This window comes from Erinaceus europaeus, chromosome 9, assembly GCF_950295315.1.
Source record: "Erinaceus europaeus chromosome 9, mEriEur2.1, whole genome shotgun sequence".
Classification (NCBI taxonomy): Eukaryota; Metazoa; Chordata; class Mammalia; order Eulipotyphla; family Erinaceidae; genus Erinaceus; species Erinaceus europaeus.
In genome coordinates this window covers 93,685,735-93,712,548 of record NC_080170.1, presented here as the reverse complement: position 1 = coordinate 93,712,548, position 26,814 = coordinate 93,685,735, and the positions used below count along the sequence as shown (strand labels likewise).

Here is a 26,814-nt window from a genome sequence, read left to right as displayed (position 1 = left end):
AACAAAATAGACCCCTTTGTGGGCCCCCATAGGACCTTGCCCTCAACTTGGATGAACAATGGTAGAGAATGTTCCATCCTCTGAAGGGAGGCTGGACAACAAACTGTCGTATGCTTTACATTGGTTTGTTCTAGCCCTCCCCCGCCAAGAGAATTAGATCAGTCCAGTTAATTTCCCGGGCCCGCTTGGCCCCGCCCCTAGGGACCCCGCCAGAGTTCGAGAGAGACAGAGTTCCGGAGTGCCAGAGTTGGAGAGTTTCTGAGTTCCAGAGTAAGAGAGAGTGCTTGTGCCGCCGCAAAGAGACAGCAGAGTTCTGTTTGGTGATTAGTTTGTTTTAGTTTATGAATCGTTGTTCCTGAATAAAGAAATACAGCTTCCCTGCCCAGCCATTGTCTCCGCGTCTCTGTTACCCGCCCGTGAAGCTAGCCTGCCTGGCTAGAGCCTTCCGAATTTTAACAACAAATGGCGCCCACGTGGACCTGACCTGCGCATCTCTCAGATAAGTAAAGACAATTTGGCTACCTATGCACTATGGCCTTCTCTTCTGCTTGTGAAGAGATCTCCAAAGGCCTCTGCTCTTTCTTCACGAGACTGTTTTGCTGTTTCTGGAACATTTATCTCTGGACCACTCTGTGGTTTCCACTTGCTCGGGTGCACTCAGAACAGCCAGCGGGAAGAGCCAGCGGGCGGGAGGCGAGGCACGGAGCTGCTGTTTCCACCTGGTTAAACAGCCAGCCAGCCGGCTGCGCCCAGACAACCCTGCGCACTGCGCCCGAAGCCCCGCAGCCCGCAGGAGCCCGATGCCACCATGCAAGAGCCCGATGCCAGCACGCTAGAGCCCGAAGCCAACACGCTAGAGCCCGATGCCACCACGCAAGAGCCTGAGGCCAGCCCACAGGAGCCGGCTCTCCACCGCGTGGCGCAGGGCACTGGATGAGTGATCCCTCCACGCTGCTCTCGGCCACTGCGAGCAGGGCAGCAGACATGGCAGGGCCATGGGGCAGGGCCGCGGCGGCCTATCATGGCCGCCACCCCTGGGCACCTAGGCCCACACCTTCTACAAAGATGGCCTGCCTGCCCTCTTTCTATAAATTCTGGAATGATCCCAAACCTCCTGGACCCCCGGGCTCCCTGCCGAAACTGGGCACACGAGATCTCCAGCTGCCGGTCCGGTCTGAAGGCAGACAAGCTGGAGTACGCAGAGATTTGTGCAGAGATCACAACCTGCCATTCCTAGAAGTAAAGCTGCGTGGGAAGCCACCTCCGGATGGTGAACCCCCCCCCCCCAACAACTAAGACAGTACAGATTTAAATTTGTGTTTAAAATGACATGTCTTCATAACAAAGGTTTCTCTCCTTGTGTATTAATGACCATGTTTATGTATATGTTTAAAGTTTGGTAAACAGTAACTTTAAGGCTAAATTCTTACTAGTCAAAGTTAAATGAAAAAGCTTTTCAACGTAATTCTCATAAAGATAAAATTAACTTACATTTAAAGTCTAAGGTAAAAATTAGTTAACAATCATATTTTAACTAAGTTGGTCTAAACAAAAGGTTAAATAGACTTGTTGATGTGTAAAACTCTCCATTACCTTCTCTATTAGAAATGGTAGATCACACAATGGCTATGCTAATTATTCTCATGCTTGAGGTTTCCTCTCCAGCCCACACCTAGGGTGTGTCTCCATCCTGAATGGGTGTAACAAAAGGTTAAAAGACGTTGTTGATATGTAAAAGTCTCAAATTCCTTCTCTATTAGAAACGTTGGATCGTGCAGTAGATATGCTAATAACAAGTTTTGTTTCATAGTAAGTAAGTTGCAGCCAGCTGCCTTTGGGACTCTAGGCCGTCCCCGCCCCCATGCAAATGCCTGTCGAGGCAAGTAGCACCCCAGAGGCAAGAAATGTTTTTTTTTTAAGCTGATAAAGTTTAGCCCACAGAGGCAGATATGGCCCCCTCAGGCCTTCCCTTAGCAGCACACTGGTTCTTGATACTATAGTCATTTAGTTAAAAAGAAAAGGGGGAATTGTCGTATGCTTTACATTGGTTTGTTCTAGCCCTCCCCCACCAAGAGAATTAGATCAGTCCAGTTAGTTTCGCGGGCCTGCTTGGCCCCGCCCCAAAGGAAACCCGCCAGAGTTTCAGAGTTACAGAGTAAGAGAGAGTTCCACAGTGGAAGAGTTTCAGAGTTCGAGAGTTGAAGAGTTGCAGAGTTCGAGGGTTCCTGAGTGCAGAGTAAGAGAGAGTGCTCGCGCCACCGCAAAGAGACAGCAGAGTTCTGTTTGGTGATTAGTTTGGTTTGGTTTATGAATCGTTGTTCCTGAATAAAGAAATACAGCTTCCCTGCCCAGCCGTTGTCTCCGCGTCTCTGTTACCCGCCCAGCAAGAGCCTTACGAATATTAACAACAACAAACTCTATGCTACACCTGAGGAAGATGGGTTGATACTGGGGCAGCATGCAATGTTTCTTTCTCTTTCTTCACATCAGTCTCTATGCCTTCACAGAGTCACCATTTCCAGTGACTTATCTTCCATTTATATTTTTTTAGGTGATAAATAGATACAGGGAGAATCAGAGAAAGTAAAATCCTGCAGCATTGCTACATCACTCATGAAACTTCCCTTTGCTATTAGAGACTGGGGGGCTTGAATCCATGTCCTCCCTCAGGCTGATATGTGTGTTCTACAGGATAAGTTACTACCTGGCCCTTATCTACCCCATTTTATAGTTTGATTTCATGTTCAGATCTCTACATGGTCATCAGGTCTAGGTTTAGGCTCTTCCTGAGCAATCACGATTTCTTTTGAAGTCAGAAATACCAGCAAAACCACCAAATCAGCAAAGTTTCTCAAAAATAGGCCCACTTATTCCACAACTGTCACTGTGAGGATTCTTTTTTTTTTTTTTAATTCTTTATTGGAGGATTGATGTCTTACAGTCAACAGTAAAATAAAATAGTTTGTACATGCATGACATTTCCCTGTTTTCCACATAAGAATACAACCCCCACTAGGTCCTCATCTGCTATCATGTTCCAAACTTGTGAACATTCTCACATCAGTGGCATGTGCATTCCAGGACATCTGTTTGGACACTGTCTGACTTTGCCTCCTCCACAATGAACTTCATTTTGACAGTACTTTCTTGTTTCTGTGTAGCACTGCTTTTTGTATATTCCTATTTTTTCATATCAAGTGCAGACAAGCACATGTGTTCACAAACACTGTGCAAACTGCAGATTTGTTGGCATGGGGTAAAATATCAGCACTGCTGGAAAATAGCTTAAGAGCTTGAAAGCTTGTATTCTAACCTTTGTGGAGTACTGTCAGAACCTGAGAATCTGTGCCTAGAACAGATTTCCATGGTGAAATCAGGTGGCTTACAGCAGCTATAGTGAAGCATCAGCAGATATAAAGAACATGAGAAAGTTGAAATATGAAATTAAGCAGGAAAAAAAAACATGCACATAGAATTCTGTCTTATTCTGCCTGTGCTATCACAAAAATCCTACAGGCTGGGTGGCTTAAATAAAAAAAAATACATTTCTCATGTTTCTGGAGTCTGGGAAGTTGAAAATCAATGTTTGGACATATTTGACAAGTGCCGAGAGCACATTTTGTGATTCATACACAACTGTCTTTTCAATGTGCCATTACAGGAAGGTAAGGGTAAGGTAGCACTGAAGCTTTGTGCCTGCATGATTCTAACATCCCTGGTGGACTTTTTCTTTCTAGATAGATGGTGAGAAATGGAGGGGGAGAAAGAAAGGAAAGAAAAGGACAGCACCACAGCACTGCCACAATATTTATGAAGCTTCCTCTCTGCAGGTACTCCCTTATATTGGCTAGGGGTTTTAATTCAGGTCATGCACATGATAACCTGTGTGCTCCTTGTGGTAAACTATCTCCTGACCCCTGAGGTCTCTTTCTATGAGGACACTAATCCTATTCATCAAAACTCTGCCCTCAATGACCTATTGATCTTTCAAAGATCCCTTCAGATACCATCACATTGGATTTTATATTTTAGTACATAGATGTGTATGCGTGGTGGGGTGGGGGCCCACATTTAACCTACAGCATATCCAGAACACATATAGAGTTTAGAACAAAAGCACAGCCTGTCCCATTTTTCCACTGGTTTGTAATCTTCCTGGGGGCAAAGCTCCTTTTACTTGCATCTATATTACATTAAAGTTATGAGGCAGGAAACAGTTAATGTTAAGCAAGCAATATTTAACTCATGTTTGATAATAAGAAACAATAATGCCCTAAAAAATCTGTTCATGATATTGCTACAAAGATTACAATTTTTTTGTAGAAGCTGAATTTTACCCAGTCAGTACCTGTCAGTTACTCCTTTTAAATCATCTGCTTATTGACTGAGAAAAGCCCTGGAAGGGTTTTGCTAAGTTCCATCCGTCATAATAGACAGCAAGTTGTTTAAAATTCCTTCAAATTATTTGTCCATTCTCTTCTATGACCACTTGCACAGCCTTTCAAAAGTCATCTATTTTTTTCCCTCTGAGTAGCAATTTTCCCCTTTTATTCTATACAACAAATGCACAATTAGAATAGAGATCTAGGTGTAGGAAAACTGTAATACACAAGGAAACATGAGCAGAAACAACTTGGTATATTTTTACCTTTCTTCCTTTTATGTCCTTAATATATATATATATATATAACCAAAGTGCTGCTCAGCTCTGGCTTATGGTAATGTTGAAGTCCCTTATGAGTTAATAAACTCAAGATGATAGTTGAGTAACCATTTTCAGCAACTAAGATTTATTGAATCTAAAATTTGCAGGCTTTAGACCTAAAATTGACACCTAAAATGAACTCAGTGTTACATGGCAATTACATATCTTGATCTTCTTTTTAAAAGGAGCCTCCTCTCAAATCCTGTAAACTGTTTTTTCCCAGACTAAATTAATGACATATGAGGGAAAAAAACATATTCTGAAGTATTCCAACTTTTGATTCAGACAACATGTTGCACAGACATGTTGGCTAATTTGTATCGAGTTTATCTGCCAATCTATATGCAATTACACTTTCAAAAGCAGATTCCTGTAATTTTCTTTCCCTAAAATGTCACCATTGCATTAAATACTTTGAAAACAGTCTTTGTAAATCAATCTTCACTTATTAGATTTGTTTAAACGATAGCATTAGAATTCCATGCCGAGATTTAATTTGGTTTTAAAATAACTCTCTACATGCAGAACATTTCCAAGGGTGGAAAGGCTAGTTCCCAATTATTTTCATGCCGTCAGTGCTAAATGTACTTAATGACTCACTTACCTTCAAGCTGTGGGTTATCTGAAGACCTCACCATTCAGTAGGATAGACACATTTTACCCAAGGCTAATTTATATTTTTAAAATGGAGGTAAAATACAGAATCACAGGTAAGTAGAATATTTAAGTAGAAGTTCTTACCTTATTCATATCAAAGGTATTAAAGACTCGGTCAACATGTTGACTGGCTTTTTGATTCAAGCCTTGCAGGCCCAATAGTGTCTTAAATTCATGTAATGTCTGTAGCCCAGAAGGGTATTCCATCATAAATTGTTTGTACCACACATAGGTGTCCTTGGCAAGAATTTCCGTTTGATAACCAGCTACAGATTCTCTATTCCCCATCGTGATGCACAGTCTACAACTTATTCTTAGGCCGTTTTCAGGAATGTTTTCTCCATATTTAGCCCTTCACACTAAAACTTCAAGCTAACAAATGTCCTTAGAAAGCTACTCTAAACCTCTTACAGCTATAGGATAAATAAGAATAGAAAGCTAGTGAGATTAACTCATCTGTACAGTTCTAAGACAGGTTACTTACTAAGTGATGGGATTGTGTTGACTGATAGAGACAAGATTTTTCTGTAATGGGTAGGAGTAACGTTTTCGAAAGGGTAATCTTTGTAATATTTTAGCCACTAATTACGCCTACCTTGTTAAGTAATATAATGAGGTTTAATGGAAAGAAATTTGAGGGGATATCAGCCTGGGCGCTAGACTCTGTAACTACTTACGACATTAAACTGTCAGGTTCTCAAGGCTCCATTTCCCATCTGTAAAATAATATAAAGAATATTATACCTGAGTACTGTGAAAAAATATATGTATATATATTTTTGCCTCCAGGTTTACTGCTGGGGCTCGGTGCCTGCACTACGAATCCACTGCTCTTGAAGGCCTTTTTTTTTCTTTTTTATTTTGTTGTCCTTGTTTTTATCATTGTTGTGGTTATTATTGTTGTTGTTATTGATGTTGTTGTTGTTGGACAGGACAGAGAGAAATGGAGAAAGAAGGGGAAGACAGAGAGGGGGAGAGAAAGATAGACACTTGCAGACCTGCTTCACTGCCTGTGAAGCGACTCCCCTGCAGGTGGGGAGCCTGGGGCTCAAACTGGGATCCTTACACCAGTCCTTGTGCTTTACACCATGTGCGCTTAACCTGTGGTGTTACTGCCCAGCCCCCCTGTGAAAAACATATTTAAAGAACATTTCTAAAATATTTATTTTTATGTGGTCCTGGGGAACAAACCCATGCTGAGCATAATCTTAATTTCTGAAGAGAGAAGAAAACGAGAGACACTTTTAGATATAGTAATAGGTGTATGTGTGACTTGGAAAGAAAAATGGGACCTTTAAAAATGGGCAAATATATGCAAATCTAGACAGATAGTTTTAGCGATAATAGTTAGCCCACACCTGTAACCTTAGAACGGCTGTAGCTCACAATGGAGGGATTGGGGATTCAGAACTCTGGTGGTAGGGATGGAGTGGAATTATACCTATTATCTTGTAATTTTGTAAATGAATATTAAATCACTAATAAAAAAAGTATATGCTCAGATCTACAGGGATGCAGAGGTCACATAGACTCCTAAGCTGAATATGGGCCCCAGATCACATCAAATCAATGGGGTTTACAGTCCACAATATTTATACACCTTTCCCTTATTTGGGAGCTATTCTCTTTCCTGATGCAGCTTTCTCATTTTTCCAGCCATAACATCATCTCCCCAGACAATAACTTGGATCCACCTGCATTTCAGATTTCAGGCTCAGGGGAAAAAAACCAAGCAAACTAGTAGCCACAGGCCCTTTGGAATATAACTAAAATATGCCTACTAGCTATCTACAAACTGGAGACCCCCCCAACTCTTTATCTGCACTTTATTCCAGCCTTTAAGTTCATGATTAGTCAACAACTTGTTTGGCTTTATATGTTAACTCTCTTTTCAGCCACCAGGTCCCAGATACTACCATAATGCCAACTAGACTTTCCTGGACAGACAATCCCACCAATATGTCCTGGAGCTCGATTCCCCAGAACCCCACTCCACTAGGGAAAGAGAGAGGCAGGCTGGGAGTATGGATCGACCTGACAACACCCATGTTCAGCGGGGAAGCAATTGCAGAAGCCAGACCTCCCACCTTCTGCATCCCACAATGAATTTCAGTCCATACTCCCAGAGGGTTAAAGAATAGGCAAACTATCAAGGGAGATAGGATGGGATATGGAGTTCTGGTGGTGGGAATTATGTGGAGTTATACCCCTCTTATCCTATGGTTTTGTCAGTGTTTCCTTTTTATAAATAATTTTTTAAAAAGCATATTCTGTACCACTGCGCCAAGTCAACAGAACTTTTAAAAAATATTTATTTATTCCCTTTTGTTGCCCTTGTTGTTTTATTGTTGTAGTTATTCTTGTTGCTGTTAGTGATGTCATTGTTGTTGGATAGGACAGAGGAGGAGGGGAAGACAGAGAAGGGGAGAGAAAGAAGCGACTCCCCTGCAGGTGGGGAGCCGGGGGCTCGAACCGGGATCCTTATGCTGGTCCTTGCGCTTTGCGCCATGTGCACTTAAGCCGCTGTGAGAACTGAACTTTTTTTAAAAAACAATCATGCTGTGGTCCGGGAGGTGGAGCAGTAATAAAGCTTTGGACTCTCAAGCATGAGGTCCTGAGTTCGATCCCCAGCAGCACATGTGCCAGAGTGATCTGTCTCTTTCTCTCGTCTCCTATCTTTCTCATTAATAAATAAATAAAAACAAAACAAAAACAATCATACTAAAGTTATACGTTTTCTTGTACTGTTAAACTAAAAGGCAGTCTATATCTGAAAGAGGGAAGAGAGAGAAGTGGATAACAGTAACCAGATAATCAGTATGAGGAGTTAGAGCTACTGTAGACAGAAATATTGTCTCCATATAAAGAAACATTGGGCCGCTATTTTGTTGTATTTTTCTTGTCTCCCCCCCCTTTTCTTTCTCAAAAAAGTCTACATGTACATATACCTTCTTCCTGTCCTTACTCCACTTTGCCTGATCTCATTCTAATCTAGTCCCAGTCAAGGCACAGTTGCCAATAAGCTTGAGAACAGTATTAAGAGACCTAACAATCCACTAATGAAAATGAAAATGAAAAGATCTGACCTGTTCGGTCCTCAAGTCATGTTGCTACTGACCATTCTTAGAAGTAGCAGAATTATATATTTCCACCTGGAGTCATGTGGCTCAAATAATGGTTCTTCTAAACTTCCTTTTTTTTTTTTCTCTCTCAATTCATAAGTCTGGTTCATTCCTTAGTCCTGATTATCTTAATAAATAAATTGTTTAGTTCTCCCAAGAATTGGATTCACTGGGACTTAAATAAACTGCCTTGAAAGGAAGTTGAATAGTTAATGTGTATACGACCAATTTTGTTTCAAATATAGCAGTGTATATTATCAATAGAAAATAAAAGAAAATTTCTATTTTTCAATTAAGAGTTAACTAATAGTTATATGGCTCACTGAAAACTAAAAACATTATTAGATATTTCCAAGATACTTCATCTAAAAAGATAATTTCTCCTAATCTGAAAAAAACTCTAGTAAAACTGATGCATCATCAAAGAGAAAAATAAAAAAGGCCATATTAAAATTAATTTAAAAAACTATTTTTATTTATTATTGGGTAGAGACAGTGAATTTTTTTTTTTGCCTCCAGGGTTATTGCTGGGGCTCAGTGCCTGCACTATGAATCTACTGCTCTTGGAGGCCATTTTTCCTATTTTGTTGCCCTTGACAGGGAGAAATTGAGAAGGGAGGGAGAGATATGGAAGCAAAGAGACAGAGAGATACTTGCAGCCCTGCTTCACCATTTGTGAAGCTTTCCCCCTGAAGGTGGGGACCAGGGACCTGAACCTGGGTCCTTGTATCCTGTAATGTGTGTACTTAACCCAGTATTCCACTTCCTAAAATGAATTCCCTAAAATGAATTTTAAACATAGAAAGAGACTTAATCTTATTCATAACATAGGAAGTGAATGTGACAACTACAAAGATATACCATCTCCATCTATTTGATCAACAACTTATGAAAGTTTGATAATTCACTGTGTAAGTGTAGGCATGAGGAAAAAGGCTCTCATATATTGTTGTGGAAGTGTAAACTAATAAACGTTTACACAGTGCTGCTAGGCTATATCTATTAGTAGTATGTAATATAGTCTTTCTCAACAACTCCTCCTCTTGGTAAATTGCACCAAAGTAAAAGATTCTGGGGTAGTTGGGGGTGGGGGTAGGGATTTCAGGTCTTAGAACAGGATGGCAGAGGACCTAGTAGGGGTTGTATTGTTGTGTGGAAAACTGAGAAATATTATGCATGTAGAAATTATTGTATTTACTGTTGACTGTAAAAACTAATCCCCCAATAGAGAAATAAAAACAAACTCATCCTTTGCGATTGATTTAACAGACATTGTTGCTCATATTTGAAATCAACATATTCACAAGGATATTTGCTGTTGTGTTCAAGTAAATACAAATGATAGAGAAAATCCTCTAATTGGTTAGAAAATAGCTAAATGAATTTTGGTATGTATAATGGAATGGAATGATAAGGAACAGGTCATGATAACATGTACTCATCCTGATATGGAACTATCTTGAATGTTTACTAAATAGCAGAAGGCAACAGCATCTTTTGGGTACTATTGCATGTATATTTATATAATAATGTATATAGTTTATAACCAGCAATATATGTTGGATTAATTCACAAATAATAAATGCCATGTTTCTCAAGAAGATTTTCAGTGCTCAAACACAAGAATAGAATGAACATTTCACCTTATCCCAGCTCACATGTTCTGAGTTTTGTACTATGTATGGGTACATTAAATTGAAATTATTCAAGTACACATCAAATTCTTAAATGTTTTATTGTTTTTGCCTAAAGTGGCAGGTATTTTAAACTAGCAAATAAACAGTCAGATTTCAATGACAATGTAAAAACACAATTCTACCATGCAATATGCACTCACATCAGAGTATTTGTTCTAAAGAACTTATAGCTAAAGCTGTAAGATCAGTAAGAAAATTATATAAACCCGATGTCAAAGCTTTTGAGGATTTACACTTCTTGCTTTACTGAGTATTGGCTGTGGTAGGGAAAGAGTATAATGTCCTTATTTTTCTGATGTAAATTTCAAGAGGTGATTCCACGGTGTTTTGTAGATTGATTTTTGAAAGTTCTAATTTCCTAGTTTTTACAGTCCCTTAAGTGATTAACAAAATTTAAGCCTACTGACATTCCCATTTTTCTTAACAATGTGCAATACAACCATATATACACAAAGAGTAAGGGAATAGGATTGAGGAATATATAAATCTAAATCGGGCTCCATTTGTAGAACATACACTTTTCTGTTTAAGTACCGTACACTAACCGATTGCGCCAATGGAGCTCCAACATACACTTTTCTTAGTGTTAAACAGAAAGGTCTTTCCAGTAACAAGTACAAGGGGGAAATATTTTTTAAGAGAATCTTCCTTGTTCTTAAAAGCATTTTAGAAGAAATCTTTTTTATTTGAAAAATACCTTCATTTCTTTACTAAAGGGAGATCACGACGTGCAGTATCTGTAGTCATTTTTTATTTAATGTGTTCTGGAAAAGAAGATTGTCTTCTTGAAGCAAAGCTTCTAAATAACTGTCAATCTCCTCTAGATCTCCTGCTGGGCCACCCTAGAAACACAGAAGCAACAATTTACTTGAAGAAGCTACAGGACAGTCTAGTAATCTGAGTGGTCTCCCAAAGGTCTTTCCTGTGATTCATGTGGCTGGACAATAATCCTTGCATTCTTTATCCATATCCTGTATTTGAATGATGCTTTAAATATTTCAAAATATTTTTGCTTTTAATATCATTTTATGCTCACAAGTGTGTTAGTAAGAACTTAGATCATTTTAGCAGTGGAGGTTCTCCTTAATTGCTTAATTGCTATTCCTTCATCTTCTCCTCCCTTGTTACAGGCTCTCAACTGCTTTTCCCCCCCTTTTGTTGCCCTTGTTGTTTATCGTTGTTGTTGCTGTCATTGTTTGTTGTTAAAATTTGGAAGGCTCTTGCCGGGCCGGCTAGCTTCACGGGCGGGTAACAGAGACGCGGAGACAACGGCTGGGCAGGGAAGCTGTATTTCTTTATTCAGGAACAACGATTCATAAACTAAGACAAACTAATCACCAAACAGAACTCCGCTGTCTCTTTGCGGCGGCGCAAGCACTCTTTCTTTTTTCTCTCGAACTCAGGAACCCTCTCCCTTACTCTGGAACTCAGGAACTCTCGAACTCTCGTACTCGGGAACCCTCTGAAACTGGCACACTGGAACTCTCTCTTACTCTGTAACCCTGAAACTCTCGAACTCAGGAACTCAGGAACCCTCTCCCGGGGTTCCCTCGGGGCGGGGCCAAGCGGGCCCGCGAAATTAACTGGACTGATTCAATTCTCTTGGCGGGGGAGGGCTAGAACAAACCAATGTAAAGCATACGACAATTGTTGTTGGATAGGACAGAGAGAAATAGAGAGAGGAGGGGAAGACAGAGAGGGGGAGAGAAAGATAGACACCTGCAGACCTGCTTCACCACCTGTGAAGCAATTCCCTTGCATGTGGGGAGCTGGGGGCTCGAACTGGGATCCTTACTCTAGTCCTTACGCTTTGAGCCACGTGTGCTTAACCCGCTGCACTACGCCCGACTCCCCTCATCTGCCTTTATTTATTTATTTATTTTAATTCATGACTCTTTAAATTTTTTATAGGTAAAACAAACAAGTAAGGAAATTCTGATGCCTCTGCTTCTCCTCTTTCTGCAGCCACCTCCTTTCTCACAATTCTTGATTTGATGCCCTGACCTGTCCATTTTTTCTTTCTCTCAGATGTCTAACGATACAGTTTCTCCTTCTTTAAGCTTCTTGATCCATGGAACAGTGGGACAGATGTTCTTCCTGTACTGACATCTCATTCCTTTAGATTGAACCATGGCAACAACTCATGCTCCAAGAGAACTGAAGGATAAAAACAATTTGGAGGGAGGGCCTAGTGGAACCACTCACATTTATTGCTGTTCTGGCAGCACTGTGCTAGTTTCTTTTTGTATCTAGTTCCATTCAATGTGCTTCTGCTTTTCTCCTCTGTCCTCGATTTTCTTAGTTATCCAATAAAGCTGAATTATACTGAGTCCCAGCCTGTTCCTGAAGGTTGCTTTCTATGGTATCTCTATGTATTTATATAGATCTCTCTTTATCCATTCAACCCACCTTTCCTTCCTTCCTTCCTTCCTTCCTTCCTTCCTTCCTTCCTTCCTTCCTTTCTTTTTCTTCCTTTCTTCTTTATTAACAGTCACTGACCTTGACACATGCTGACATACTGACTGTTCTGTTTATTTACTAGGGTGTAGTCTAATTCTTTAGTTCCTGCTTTCTGCCTGTCAGAATGAACTTCTTCCTAGGACTGTAGGTTGGTTCCAACCTCTGCATCTTCATGTGCCTGCTCCATTACATCTGCTTCTGGTCTATTTCTTCTCATATCTCTCTTTGGTCTACTCCACATCAGTTACTTTGAGACTAGAGACCGTGGAAATGGACATTTCAAATGGGGATTAAGAGTAAATAATACTTAGGAATCCCTTGTCACCTCTTTAATGACAATGGGTACAGAGTCTCATAATATTCATGCCAAAATAGTCTCTCCTCTAAATCAAGCTTTGAGAAAAAAATAAAGCAAATTAAATTAGTATAATTATCCTGGCTACTCTGGGAGAACCCAAAGGGTTAGCATAGAAAGAATAGTATATTATTATTATTCCTTCCTTTTTTTTTTTTTGCTTAGTCATATATAGTTTATTATTGGGAGAACCAATAATTTATGATTTTTTAAAATATATTGTGGTATTTTATTACTAGTATTCAGAGTTTTTTTTTGTCTCTCTGTTTTTCCTTACTAAAGACACAACAATAACCTCTGAAACCTTATCATGTACCAAATTTTATACCCAGCCTTTTACACATTTGCTATCCTATATAGTCACTTATATCTAAAATCCGATCTATTCAGATCCCACTCACTTAACAATAAACAAACCTGAATAATTGTCTTAAGTGGTAGTGTTGCTAGAAGTACATGTATCATTACTATGTATGTCATCATTAATTATCCATTTTTCATTTTAATAATCTAATATTTTCATTTTAGCCTACATAATCTCTCTAGAGGAAAAGGATCTTCTCTTTTGAATATATATATTTGCCAACAGGGTTATTTCTGGGGCTTCCTGCACACGCCTGGAGGCCACATTTTTAATAGAGTGACAGAGATGGAGAGAGACCAAAAGAAGGAGAGATACTTATAGCACTTCTCCACTACTTGTGAAGCTTTCCCCTTGGAGGTAGGGGGTGGTAACATGCTCTTTATCAAGTGAGCAGCTACCCACTTCCTCACCTACATTCTTTTTCTTCATTTTATTTTATTTTACTTTTATTGGGGGGTGTTTAGAGTATAGTTGCTAATACATGGGTAAACCTTCTCATATTATGAAGATAGGCTTCATTCATCAAAGCACTCTCACCCCCAGCCAAAAGACATTTTCTATTGTCATGCACAAGAACCTCAAAGTCCCCTTCCCCCAACTCCTCCTTCCACAGAGTCCTTTTCTTTGGTGCAATACACCAAGCCCAGTGAAAAGTTTTACTTTGTGTTTCCCCTTTCCGTCTTGGTTTCTTATGTTCTGCTCATGAGTGAGATCATCTTATATTCATCCATCTCTTTCTGGATTATTTCACTTAACAGGATTTCTTCAAGCTCTATCCAGGATGAGGTGAAGGAAGTTAATTCATCATTCTTAACAGCTGAGTAGTATTTCAAATGGTGAGGTTGCAGGGGTAAAGGAACCCTTCTATACTACTGGTAGGAATGTAAATTGGTCCATGCCCTGTGGAGAGCAGTCTGGAGAATTCCCAGAAAGCTAGAAATGTACCTATCTTAGACCCAGAAATTCCTCTTCTGGGGATATATCCAAAGGAAAAAAACACATCCTTGCCTAATTTTTTTTTCCTCCAGGGTTATTGCTGGGCTCGGTGCCTGCACCATGAATCCACCACTCCCGGAGGCCATTTTTCCCTCCTTTTGTTGCCCTTGCTGTTATAGCCTCGTTGTGGTTATTATTATTACCATTGTTGATGTTGTTCGTTGTTGGATAGGACAGAGAGAAATGGAGAGAGGAGGGGAAGACAGAGAGGGGGAGAGAAAGATAGACATCTGCAGACCTGCTTCACCGCCTATGAAGCAACTCCCCTGCAGGTGGGGAGCAGGGGGCTCAAAGGATCCTTACGCCTTGCTCTTTGCGTCACGTGTGCTTAACCCACTGTGCCACTGCTCAACCCCGCCTATATTCTTAACTAAGCAAAACAGCTTAGTGTGGGAAACAACCCCACTTATTGCTGATCAGAAATGTTAGAACAAAAGTGCTCTTTCCTCAGGAGAGGTAAGTTCAGTTTTTCTAACAAACATACTTCATGATATTTCCTGACCTCTCCAACCTCTCCTCTAAGACTAGATGAGTCTATTTTTATTTATGCATTAAGATTAAAATAAATTAACATATTTTGCTGTCTGAAAAGAAAACATTTCCTACAGCAAACATGTTATTGAAACGACACTGGAAGTAATCAAACTATAACTACAGTACAAGCAATGGTTCTGATTCTGCTAAGAGAAAAAAATATACCTTTAGAAATATTTTAATATATACTTTCAGAAGTCCATGATTTCATTATTCTTATAGGGAGAGCTGGAACTCCAATAAATGACTTGTTTAAAGGTCAGGAAATGTATGATGAGGTTAGGAGGTATAGTTAGCTGAGTGCTCTTTCAAAAAAGCACATTCCCATGACTCAAATAAAAATTTTATCACTTACCAGGTGAAGTTTCTGCAAGAGTACTGCTAATTTTCCACGAAGAGCACTCAGTTTATCTTCAGTAACTTTTCTTCTTCCTTCACATTGCCCCAAGGATATTTCATTAACCACTCCTCTTCTATTGGCATCAAAGATAATGGACTGCATTTTTCTCTTTAGGTTTTTCTCATACTGGGCCATCCAAACATTCTGAATCTGAGGGTGATTTTTAAAAACAATTTAACTATATATTTTAAGAGTATTACCTTCCCTAAAGTATCAGAAAACAACATCATTTTCCAGTTCTACAATGTGTAATAGTAACAATCTAATATTTCAATAGCATCTATGAGTTGTCTGAATTTAAAACATGTTTATAGCCTTAGGGAAATTACAATCTGATGAAAAAGGAAAAGAGAGGGGGTAATCATGTACAATAGAGCAGGAACTGTAATAAAAGGAGTAGCAAAGCAGAAACACATCACAGTGAGCTTAGGAAGTCTTGGTATGGAATAAAGAAGGGACCCAGTAATACTCGGGATTTGTTCTCTCAAAGGTGATGCCAGATGATTCAAGGCACACAGAACACAGGTTCCAGGGATCCAGTCTTAACAGCACCACTAATTCATAGGTGGTGACAAACTGGCTGGTCACTCTGGTTTTCTTGGAAAGTGACATCATCTGATTTACAGTTCTGGTTGTTCTGGTTGGTAGCATCCTAAAAGCACAGATACCATAGCAAGCAGAATTTTTGCTTTGTCACTCTTTCTGCGGTCCTAATCTTGATGTAAAGTGTATGATCATATACTTATTCATATGACTCTAACTAATCCAAGAGTCTTGGTTGCTTTCCAAGAGCTCATATTGTGCCTAAGGCACTCACAGAGTAAAGGAAGTAATGTAATGGCCAAATGCTTCTATTTCAAAAGACATTAAGCTTGTAGTAAAAACAAAACAAAACAAAAAAAAAACCTGAAGGCTGTTTAGGTCTATGATTGGTCAACAATTTGTTTGGCTTTGTATGTTAACTCTCTTGTCAACCACCAGGTTCCAGATGTTAGCACGATGCCGACCAGACTTCCCTGGACAGACAATGCCACCAATGTGTCCTGGAGCTCTGATTCCCCAGAGCCCTTCCCCACTAGGGAAAGAGAGATACCGGCTGGGAGTATGGATCGACTTGTCATCGCCCATGTTCAGTGGGGAAGCAATTACAGAAGGTAATTACAATTACCTTCAACTTTCTGCATCCCACAATGACCTTGGGTCCATACTCCCAGAGGGTTAAAGAATAGGAAAGCTATCAGGGGAGGGGATGGGATACAGAGTTCTGGTGTTGGGAATTGTGCAAAGTTGTACCCCTCTTGTCCTATGGTTTTGTTACTGTTTCCTTTTCATAAAAAAAAAAAAACTTAAAAAAAAACTGAAGGCTGGGAGAAAACACACACTTTGCTATGTGTGCAGGCCTAGGTTCAAGACTCGGATACTGTGTGTCAATATCAGGAGAATTTCTGTGCATGGTAAAGCAGTACTGTGATTATTTCTCCTCTTTGACTCTATCCAAGATTACATATATACTGAGAAAAGAGAGACAAGGTAAATCTTGGGGGGTTTTTTTGAGCATTTTGTAATAAGGAGATTTCTGTGTTACCAATGACAGGGTAGCAGGAAAATTGTAAATAGTATCCTCTGTCATCATCTATTTCACCTGTCAGCAATCCCTCCACCACACTCCCTAATATATGTTACAGGCTATTCTCATGCACTCTCCATGTTTTCCTCATTAAGCCTTCCTTAGTTGAGTTCCTCCTCTATAATTTTCTTTAAGCAAAACAAAACAAAAACCAGGAAACCTACCTAAATATAATTACTTCTACTTAATAAACATTCAGTTACTAGTTCTTAAGTTCATAGTACAGAATTCAATTATATGTGATACAAAGACATGTTCAGGTTTAGCTTTTGCCCTCACGAGGATACTAGTCTACAGAAGGAGATCATACTAGTATGGAAATATCATATACTATTGGCGAAAGTACAAGTAAGGCACAGAAAATATTACACTTGAGAAAAAGGTGTGGGTTATCTATTAAATAGTAGTAAAACCTTGAGTCACAGCATTCTCTTTGGATTAATGCTAGTAACCTGTCCCACAGATACTTATATTTCTTCTTTTGAGTGTGCAGCACCAAGGAATGAAACTGTGAACTATCACTGTGATGCTTCTTAGACCCAAATTTTTAAATTTGTAATTTAATAGTGGTTTATGAGATTATAGGGTATAATTCCACACTATGTTCACCACCAAATTATAGACCCAATTTTTACTCTCTGTATTGAGGTGGGGAGAGAGAGAAAGAGAGACCAAGGTCCTAGAACATTATGGCAGAGGACCTAGTGGAGGTTGTATTGTTATGTGGAAAACTGAGAAATACTATGAATGTATAAACAACTGCATATACTGTCAACTGTAAAACATTAACCCCCCCAATAAAGAAATTTAAAAAATTAAAAAAGAGAGATCAAGGTACCATTTCACCATCCATGGAGTTTCCTTAGTGCTACCCATGATGCTCCCACATGCTGCATGTGTAGTAAGATATATCTCCAGGCCCTAATTATTATGCTTGGATGTGCTATTAGTTGAGGAGAGTATTTGGGAACAAGGGCTCAAATATCACTCCATAGTGACAAACAAACATTGGCACTGTGCGCACTTAGACAGACACACACACACACACACACACACACACACACACACACACACACACACTGCAGTCTATTACAGTTGAGACTATTTGTGAAGTTTGTTGATTGCTATATAAAGACGGTTTAAGTTTTTAACCTTAGATTGCTTGATGCTTAAGTGATGCACTAGGAACTAGATAATGGTATCTACCCATACTTGTTATTTCTAGATTTCTAAGTCTCTTTCTTCCAGTAAAAGACCAAGATCACTGCTGCCTCAAATGTTTCACTTGATGCTTTCTCTGGACAGTAAGTTCAACCTCAGATCGACACAAAGTTCACTCCTTGCCTCAGGTCTGTGTTGAAGCATGGCTCAGAAATTCCTTATTCACAGCATCTGCAGTAGCCTCTTCTTCCCCAACATACATACTCTCTCCCCTGGCCTTTGTGTAATTATTGTTTTATAGAAGATCACATTATCTTTTTATGTATTTAGTATCTCTCACTATGTGACACAATATTGTTTATTATTTGTCTCTGCCTCTAGAGTACAGTTTCAGTGCTAAAAAAAGATTCATTCATCTGTATATTTTCAGTGCCTGACCCAATTAGCGCTAAGTGGTAGGAAGTTTGGAGAGCAGATATACAGCACTCACAGCAAAGGGATTTCAGATACATGGCTCAATTCTGCATTGGAATCTAGGCTATATTCTGAGATCTTGAAGGAATTCACCTTTAACCACCTACAACTCAATCTATAAGAAACTGATGACTTACAACTAAGGCTGCAATCATTACCTGTAGGAAGCTTCAAAAATGCTTCCAGTGGAGATTTCAGTTAATCTCAGGGAAAGGCTATCTCCTATGATGACCTTAAGGTGGATTGGGGCAAGTAATTAAGCTCAGCTGGAATAACCACAGAGCCTTAGATAATTGAGATGCTACCAGAATTCTTAATTTCCAGAAATCTAGAACTGTATATCTTGTGCAATCCTAAACAATATCCAATATTTTTTTTTAATTTTACTAAAAGCAACAACAGAATTCAAGAGATAGCTCACTGGGGAAGATGAATGTCTTTTGCCATCCATGTGGCCCAGGGCTGAGCCTTGGCACCACATGACATATGTTACAGCATGAGAGTAAGTTTGGGTTCTATGTTGTTTGTCCCTCTCTGTGCCTCTCTGTATAAAAAAGTGACCTGAGGCAGCGAAATTGAACATATGTAAGGCCTGCCTCCAAATTAAAAATAAATAAATAAAAATAAAAATAAAAATATTTAAAAGATAAAAAAACATTCAAAACAAGATTAATGGAAAAACAACAGCATTAATCACCAACAATAAAAAAGAAACATTCTATTACTAATAACACTTAAATGGAATGGAAGTACATTAGATTAACTGAGTAAAGCCAATGGTGAGGTGACAAACTATGATTCCATTTCTACACTATTACTAAAGTAACAAGTCATAGAGTTGGAAAATTAGCAGTGGCTGCCAGGGTGAGAGATACCTGTGTATGTGGGTATGACTATGATGGGTATCATAGGCTTTGGTAGTGGATGTGATGTGGAACTATTACCCTGTAATCTTATAATCTTGTAAACCATTATTAAGTCACTAATTTAAAATGTTAACAAAAATAAAGGATGGTATAAGGGAGAGTTTCATGATGAAGGGAGATCTTTGTCTTGGTTTTGGTGGGGTGGGGGTGCACACAAGCACATATGGTAAAAAGGAAACACACATAACTCATCAGTTTTTGAAATTTGATTTTTTAAGTTAATTAAATGTAGTTTCCATGAGGAAAACTGTAGTTCTGTAAGACTGTGGTTGTTGCTGGGTGCAATTTTACACAGCCCCAAAATATGTTGTCTGCACACCTCAGACCCACTGCTGAAGTGCCATCTTCTCCACTGGGTCACATTAGGCTTCACAGCCCCTTCCAGCTTTACCTTCCCCCTTTACATTTTACCGATTTTGATTCTCTGCTTACAATACTGTACTGTAGCTATGCAATTATGTAAAATGTTAAGTACTGCGGGAAACTGAGTGAAAGGTACATTCTACTATTTTGTAATCTCCTGTAATATACTTTATTGATGTTTTGCACCAGAGCTACTGCTGGGGCTTATTATTTGCACAATTCCACCATTCTCAGTGGCCATTTATTGATAGAGGGTAAACAGAGAGATACAATGGGAGACAGAGACACCTGTGGCTTTGCTTCACTGCTCATGAAGCATCCATCCCCCAACCCCCGCAGTGGGACTAGGGATGTGAACCAGATTCATGTGCACAGTGACATGTGTGCCCTACCAGATGCATCACCACCTACCCCCTCCTGTAATTCTATAATTATTTTAAAACAAAAAGTTTAAAATGAAATATTTTAATATCATGAGACATTTAAAATGTTCCCCTAGCACAGTGCATTTAGTCATATTCAGTTGCTCAAAGTTTATTATTTTGTAACACACAAACTATATTTTCTTTACCTACTACTAGACAATTTTATTTATTTTTCTGTCTTTTCCCAGACTTGTATCTCTTTAAGGTTTTTTTATAAAAGGCAATATTTTTGACAATTTTTAAGGCTCAGTATAAAAAGACTTCTCTAGTTATAGGAAAATTTTATTTTATTTAAAATTTTTAAAATCTTTATTCTCTTTTGCTGCCCTTGTTGTTTTATTGTTGTAGTTATTACTGTTATTGTTACTGATGTCATCATTGTTGGATAGGAGAGAAATGGAGAGAGGAGGGGAAGACAGAGAGGGGGAGAGAAAGATAGACACCTGCAGACCTGTTTCACTGCCTGTGAAGCAATTCCCCTGCAGGTGGAGAGCCGGGGGATCAAACCAGGATCCTTACGCCAGTCCTTGTGCTTTGCGCCACATGCACTTAACCCGCTGCGCTACCGCCCAACTCCCATAGGAACATCTTAATTAAAATTAGTAGGAAATTGTAATAAGGTGAGTCTTCATTCTATTTAAACCTTTGTTGGTAGAGGTGTTTGTGGCAAAAATAAAAATTCTTACTCAACTCTATTAATTCAGAATGAAAATGGGATTTGAAAGGTAGGATGATCAACTGAGATTTTAATTTTCTACCTTCAATTTTAAAAGTCTGAGTTCTAACAGCTCTGAAGCTCCAGAATGCTAACAAGTTTGCACAAGGTGAGGTAGGTTTACTACATTCATAATTTTTTAAAAGGAAAAATCAATTCATTCCTTTTTTAAAAATCGATTTCTATTTTATGTACTTTATGAGAGCGAAGAAGACAGAGAGAGGGAGACAGAGACAGAGACCAGAGCACTGCTCAGCTCTGGTTTATGGCAGTGCTGGGGACTGAATCTGAGACCTAGGAGCCTCAAGCATGAAAGGTGTTTGCATAAGCATTATACTGTTTCTATAAATTTGTATCGTGCAAACAGAGACATACAAGTGAGCAGCTTTGGAGGTAGACAGTAGGACAGACTGTTGACTTTGAATCAGTGCATAAATCTTAAGGTCCTGGATGCACTAAAAGGTGCTAATTGATGGTGTTAGGATACAGGGTGTGAGAATACTATTAATGTCAAGGATTCTGTAATCTAGTTGGCGAGAAAATAAAATATAAAAAGGACGCTACAAGACAGAGCATTTAATTAATACTGAAACAGATTTTTAAGGTTCTCTCAAAATACAGAATGGCAAAGACAACTTTCACAAAGGATAACTGTGGAAGGGTTGACATAGGAGGCAATACTGACTAGGATCCACAAAGTGTGGGCTGGGCGAGTGAATAATGATATGACAAAGGAGGCATAGGGAAGGGCTCAGGATGTGCCCCTACATTTATAGCGGCATTATGTCCAATTGCCAAATATGGAAGCAACCTAAATGCCAGATGGCAAATTACTGCATAAAGAAATTATAGGATATGTGGGCAGTGGAGTACTACTTTATAATCAAAAAGAAGAAATTGTATCATTTGGAACAAAATGGCTAGAACTGGAAACGATTCATCTAAAGGAAGTGAGTTGAATGACAACTATCCAATGGTTTCACTTATATGCAGAATATAGGTTACTAAAGCAAATGAACTAGCAGAGGAAAAATGACAACCAAACCAGTATCTCACTCTGTTGAAGTATGGTGGTTATTGGGGGCAGGGATTGGGACACAGAACTTTGGTGGAGGGTTTAGTGACTTACATCATATGTGGGTATAAAATGTATACCCTTGAACTCTTAAAATTTTGTAAAACACTATTAAATTACTAATAAATTTTAAAGAATAAAAAATCGTGTCTTGAGAATTCAACGAATCTATTATAGACTCTGAATGTCTCCAATTCAAAATGTAGTCCTTCTCCAAATGTTTCATAAGCTTTATGCTGTGAAAACATTTGCATTTTAAAATTCAAAAAGATGTTGTTTTGTGACATCTGATATGCTACACATTAATCTAAATCTTGAATAGTGAGTGCAAATTGAATTTTTCTCCAAACCCAACATTTGGAAATGTGCATTATTTCTCCTTTGGAATGGAGGATTATTTAAAATATAAATGACTGCACTGAAAGGAGCTTACCTGGTTGAAACAAATTTTCAGCTTTTTGTTTGTCTGCTCTGGGCACTGCTCCAGCTGTTTTTTGTAAATGATAATAGAACAGGATATTAACTTTCAGAAAGTGCATATCTACAACCAAGTTTTAACATACAAGTTACTAGTATAAAAAATGTATCAAAGACTAGACCTAGCCAACACTGATACTCAGAATCTTTTAATTCTGCGTCTAATTAAATTAATTAATTGAAGTATACCTTCCTGGCTCCAAAGAAAAGATGAAGCGATCTTATATAATGCATGCAACATGGTTTGAAAAAAGAAAAGAAAAAAGGAATCTGTAGATAAAAAAATGATGAAGAAAAAAATAAAATGACAATTGAAAATTCTAACAAATGTCAAAAAGGTCTGTTGGAATTGGAATCTGGATTTCTTGGATGGGAATGCCAGAGAAATAGGTAAAATTATCATTGATATATATTGGATAGTTGGATATATATTGGATATTAAAACTCAGAAGCTGTCAATGAGAAACAGCAATAGATTGGAATAGATGGTCCAGGAAACAGCCCCAGCTGTGCCAGCACTTAGAAACCAAATAGAAAAGGAGTGCTAGCATTGACAAAAAGGAGAGGAGACAAGAGAAAGTGAAATGTGTTGTTATGGAAGCAAACATGATAGAAGTACTTGAAGAAGATAAAGTAGTCAACTAAGTGACTGTCACATTTGTCAGCACAAGTTGACTGTCACATTTGTCAGCACAGGGATCACTGATGGTGGCTTGGTAAAAAAACAAACAAAAACCAAAAAAACACGTCCCAAAGATATAAATGAGAAAATTAAGGACATCACCTAGGATGAGATTAAGGCATATGGCACTTCTATCAAATTCTTCACTGTTTGGTGTCTTTTCACTGATAGTCCTTTTCCTTTTATCCAACTTGCTCCAAATGACACTGAAGCCCAGGGGGATCATGAAAGAACCCTCCTACTCTGCTCTGCGGTACAGCAACAGGCTCTTCTTCACTCCAGTGACCTGATTTTGGCAGCTCTTGGCCTGTACACCTTACTCAACTTTACCATAACCTGAGGTTGATTATTAGCTTAGGGGCTAGCCAGAGGTCAGGTAACGGACTGGGGAGTCAGTGTAATGACAGACTTTCTTGCTTGAAGTTCCAGGTTCAATCTCTAGTAACACCATAAACCAGAGTTGAGCAAAGATCTGATATATCTGTATCTTTCTCATTAAAATCATATACATATATAAAATCATATATATATAAAATCATATACATATATAAAATCATATATATATATATATATATATATATATATATATATGTATATCCTCCAGAGCTAATACTGGGGCTCATTACTATGAATCCACTGCTCCTAGCAGCTATTTTTTCCATTTTATTGGATAGAGCAGAGAGAAATTGAGAGAAGAGAGGGAGATAGTGAAGGAAAGAGAAACAGAGATACCTGCAGACCTGCTTAGCAGTTTGTGAAGCATTCCCCCTACAGGAGGGTAGCTGGGGGCTTGAAACAGGATCTTTGCACTGTTCCTTGAACTTAGTAGTATGTGCCCATAACCAGGTGTACCACCACTAGGTTCCCAAAATAAAATGTTTGTTGTTGTTGTTGTTTGTTTTGTTTTATTAAAAAAGAAAAAAGAGGCCAAGTAACTAAAAGTTTTCCTTCAATCATATATGTTACTGTCCTTGAGAGATCTAATAATATAATTCCCTTCATCTTTTCAGTGGCATTTCTCTACTGATTCTTATAAGACCGGTGTTCTGAGCACCTAACATAGCTGACCCCACCCAATCCTCACCTAAACTCCTCATGAAAGGTGATTGAGGAAGTGTGAGAATCTGCTTTTGTTGTAAGAGGAAGGAAGTCAGGGACTATGCCACATTTCATTTTAGCTCTGCAACCACTGGTTATCAGTATGTAAGATCTTCCCCCATTTTTAAAAATATTTATTTTATTTATTCCCTTTTGTTGCCCTTGTTGTTTTATTGCTGTAGTAATTGTTGTTATTGATGTTGTTGTTGTTGTTGGCTAAGACAGACAGAAATGGAGAGAGGAGGGGAAGACAGAGAGGGGGAGAGAAAGACAGACACCTGCAGACCTGCTTCACCGCCTGTGAAGTGGCTCCCCTGCAGGTGCCTGAGGCTCGAACCAGAATCCTTACGCCTGTCCTTGTGCTTTGCACTGCCTGTGCTTAACCTGACTCCCAATCTTCCCCAAATTTTAAAACTTTGATCACATAGGTTTTAAATGCACATTTAACACTGAAGCTCCCATTTGGGATAAGGATTCCTATTTCATTCCTTATGTCTTTTTAGTTCCTCTTACAGTAATTCTTTACATTTCTTCTTCACTGAAGATGAAAATCAGTTTATTTTTGTCACTCCTCTAAAGTACTAAAGAAACCAGCTTACCTTAGGACTTGCCATGAGTTCCTCCACAGATGTGCAGCTAAATTCTGATGGTAACTGATACTCAGGAAAAAAATATAGAAGAATGTCCCTAGGAATATAAGCGCATCAGAGCTGGTGAGATATTGGGAAAAGAGATGCAATCTTCCCTGACAGAACTGGTTCTGTCTCCTAGGTACTAAATATCTTGGCAAATATGAGTGCTCATGACTGCCAAATCTGTTTTAACCACTGGCATTAAAACACACAGGCTGGATGGGGGGAGGGGGGAGTGAGCAGGACCATAAAAAAGAACAAGAGGAAAACTTCTTATGAAGATGGAAAGTTTCTTTACCTTGACGCAATAAATACCAGCTTCCTAAGTGATAGTGTTGCAAAATTTTCCATCAATAGAAACTGAGCAAATGGTAAAAGGTTTTATCTGTATTATTCCTTACACCAGCATGCAAATTTACATTTCTCTTAAAACAAAAGGCTTATTATTAAAAGGAGGAGAATTGCAGCAAAGTAAAGGGCTCTAGGGTAGGAGATGATGGGGGTGAAATGGGGTGAGAAGTAGTTGGGACCCAGTGCATGGTGGTGGAGAAAGATAAGGATGGGCAGTAGAAACTGTGTTCAGACAACCAACATGGAGATATGAGAGGTTGTACCCATGTGTCAGTAATTGTCTGGTAAAACATTATCTCCCCAATAAAATGATAAAACTATAGGAACACAAACTTGGGTTCTGAATTTCCTTCCAGAACCATCCATATTAGGACAGCTCTTCACTTGCCTCAATATTTTGGACAGAGTACTCAGCACCACAACATTCAGGGTTATTGCTGGGGCCTGCACTGCTCCTGGAGGCCATTTTTTACCCTTTTGTTGCCCTTGTTGTTGCGGTTATTATTATTATTGTTGTTGTTGATGTCATTGTTGTTAGACAGGACAGAGAGAAATGGAAAGAGGAGGGGAAGACAGAGAGGGGGAGAGAAAGTTAGACACCGCAGACCTGTTTCACAGTTAGGGAAGTGAGCCCCCTGCAGGTGGGGAGCTGGGAGCTGGAACCGGATCCTTCTGCCTGTCCTTGCGCTTCGTGCCATGTGCGCTTAACCCACTGTGCTACCGCCAGACCCCCTTGCACCACAACATTCTTTGAGGAAAAAAAAAAAAAAAGAAAAAGCTATGTGCTTACTAACTTTTTTCTTCATAAGAAATAAAAGAACTTAACTCCCCCAGAGTAATGCCTTTCATCATAGCCTCCAGAATTACTCTTAAAAATCAGACATGGACCCTGCTCCATCTAAATTGTAATGGTCATTGTTCTGACAGGTGCTTGGATTTGCCAAATAATAGTAGCATCCTCCACTTCTAGAGTGATGGATTTTGTAGGTTTAATCACATAGATGATACATATTTCATCCCCAGGATCTGCAATCTAGAAATTTATAACTTCCATATCTTTAAAGTGTGTAGAGTACAGTATGTTTTTATATTGAGGTGCTCTTGTGTATTATTTGTGTAACAGCATGGTACACAAAAGATAAACAGCTGTTCCTTCTAGAACTTACATTCCTAGCATACTAAGAATACTATTTGTGTGCATAACTTTCTTTTTTCTTTTTTTTAAATTTAATTATTGGGGGAATTAATGTTTTACAGTCAATAGTAAATATAATAGTTTGTACATGCACAACATTTCTCAATTTTCTGTATTTATTTATTTTGCCTCCAGGGTTATTGCTGGGGCTCAGTGCCAACATTATGAATCCACTGCTCCTGGGGGCTATTTTTCCCAGTTTGTTGCCCTTGTTGTTGTCCTTGTTGTGGCTGTTATTGTTGTTACAGCTGTTGTTGTTGTTGGATAGGACAGAGAGAAATCTACAGAGGAGGGGAAGACAAAGAGAAGGAAAAAAAGACACC

The 26,814-nt window shown here is 39.0% G+C and overlaps 2 protein-coding genes across 3 annotated transcripts in view; both read right to left on the bottom strand.

Annotated features, from left to right (window-relative positions):
• The window catches only part of GUCA1C (guanylate cyclase activator 1C), a 51,995-nt gene extending 46,345 nt beyond the window's left edge, over positions 1 to 5,650 (bottom strand). For both annotated transcript variants that reach the window (XM_007538170.3, XM_060197008.1), the window contains exon 1: positions 5,447 to 5,650. In XM_007538170.3, the coding sequence (XP_007538232.1) occupies positions 5,447 to 5,650 (204 nt within the window). The remainder of the gene's footprint in view (positions 1 to 5,446) is intronic.
• A 4,550-nt stretch (positions 5,651 to 10,200) lies between these two features.
• The window catches only part of MORC1 (MORC family CW-type zinc finger 1), a 167,818-nt gene continuing 151,204 nt past the window's right edge, over positions 10,201 to 26,814 (bottom strand). The window contains exons 24-27 of the mRNA XM_060197115.1: positions 24,913 to 25,000; positions 22,490 to 22,543; positions 15,246 to 15,440; positions 10,201 to 11,023 (exon numbers count right to left, since the gene is read on the bottom strand). Of these exons, the coding sequence (XP_060053098.1) occupies positions 10,925 to 11,023; positions 15,246 to 15,440; positions 22,490 to 22,543; positions 24,913 to 25,000 (436 nt within the window). The 3' untranslated portion in view covers positions 10,201 to 10,924. The remainder of the gene's footprint in view (positions 11,024 to 15,245; positions 15,441 to 22,489; positions 22,544 to 24,912; positions 25,001 to 26,814) is intronic.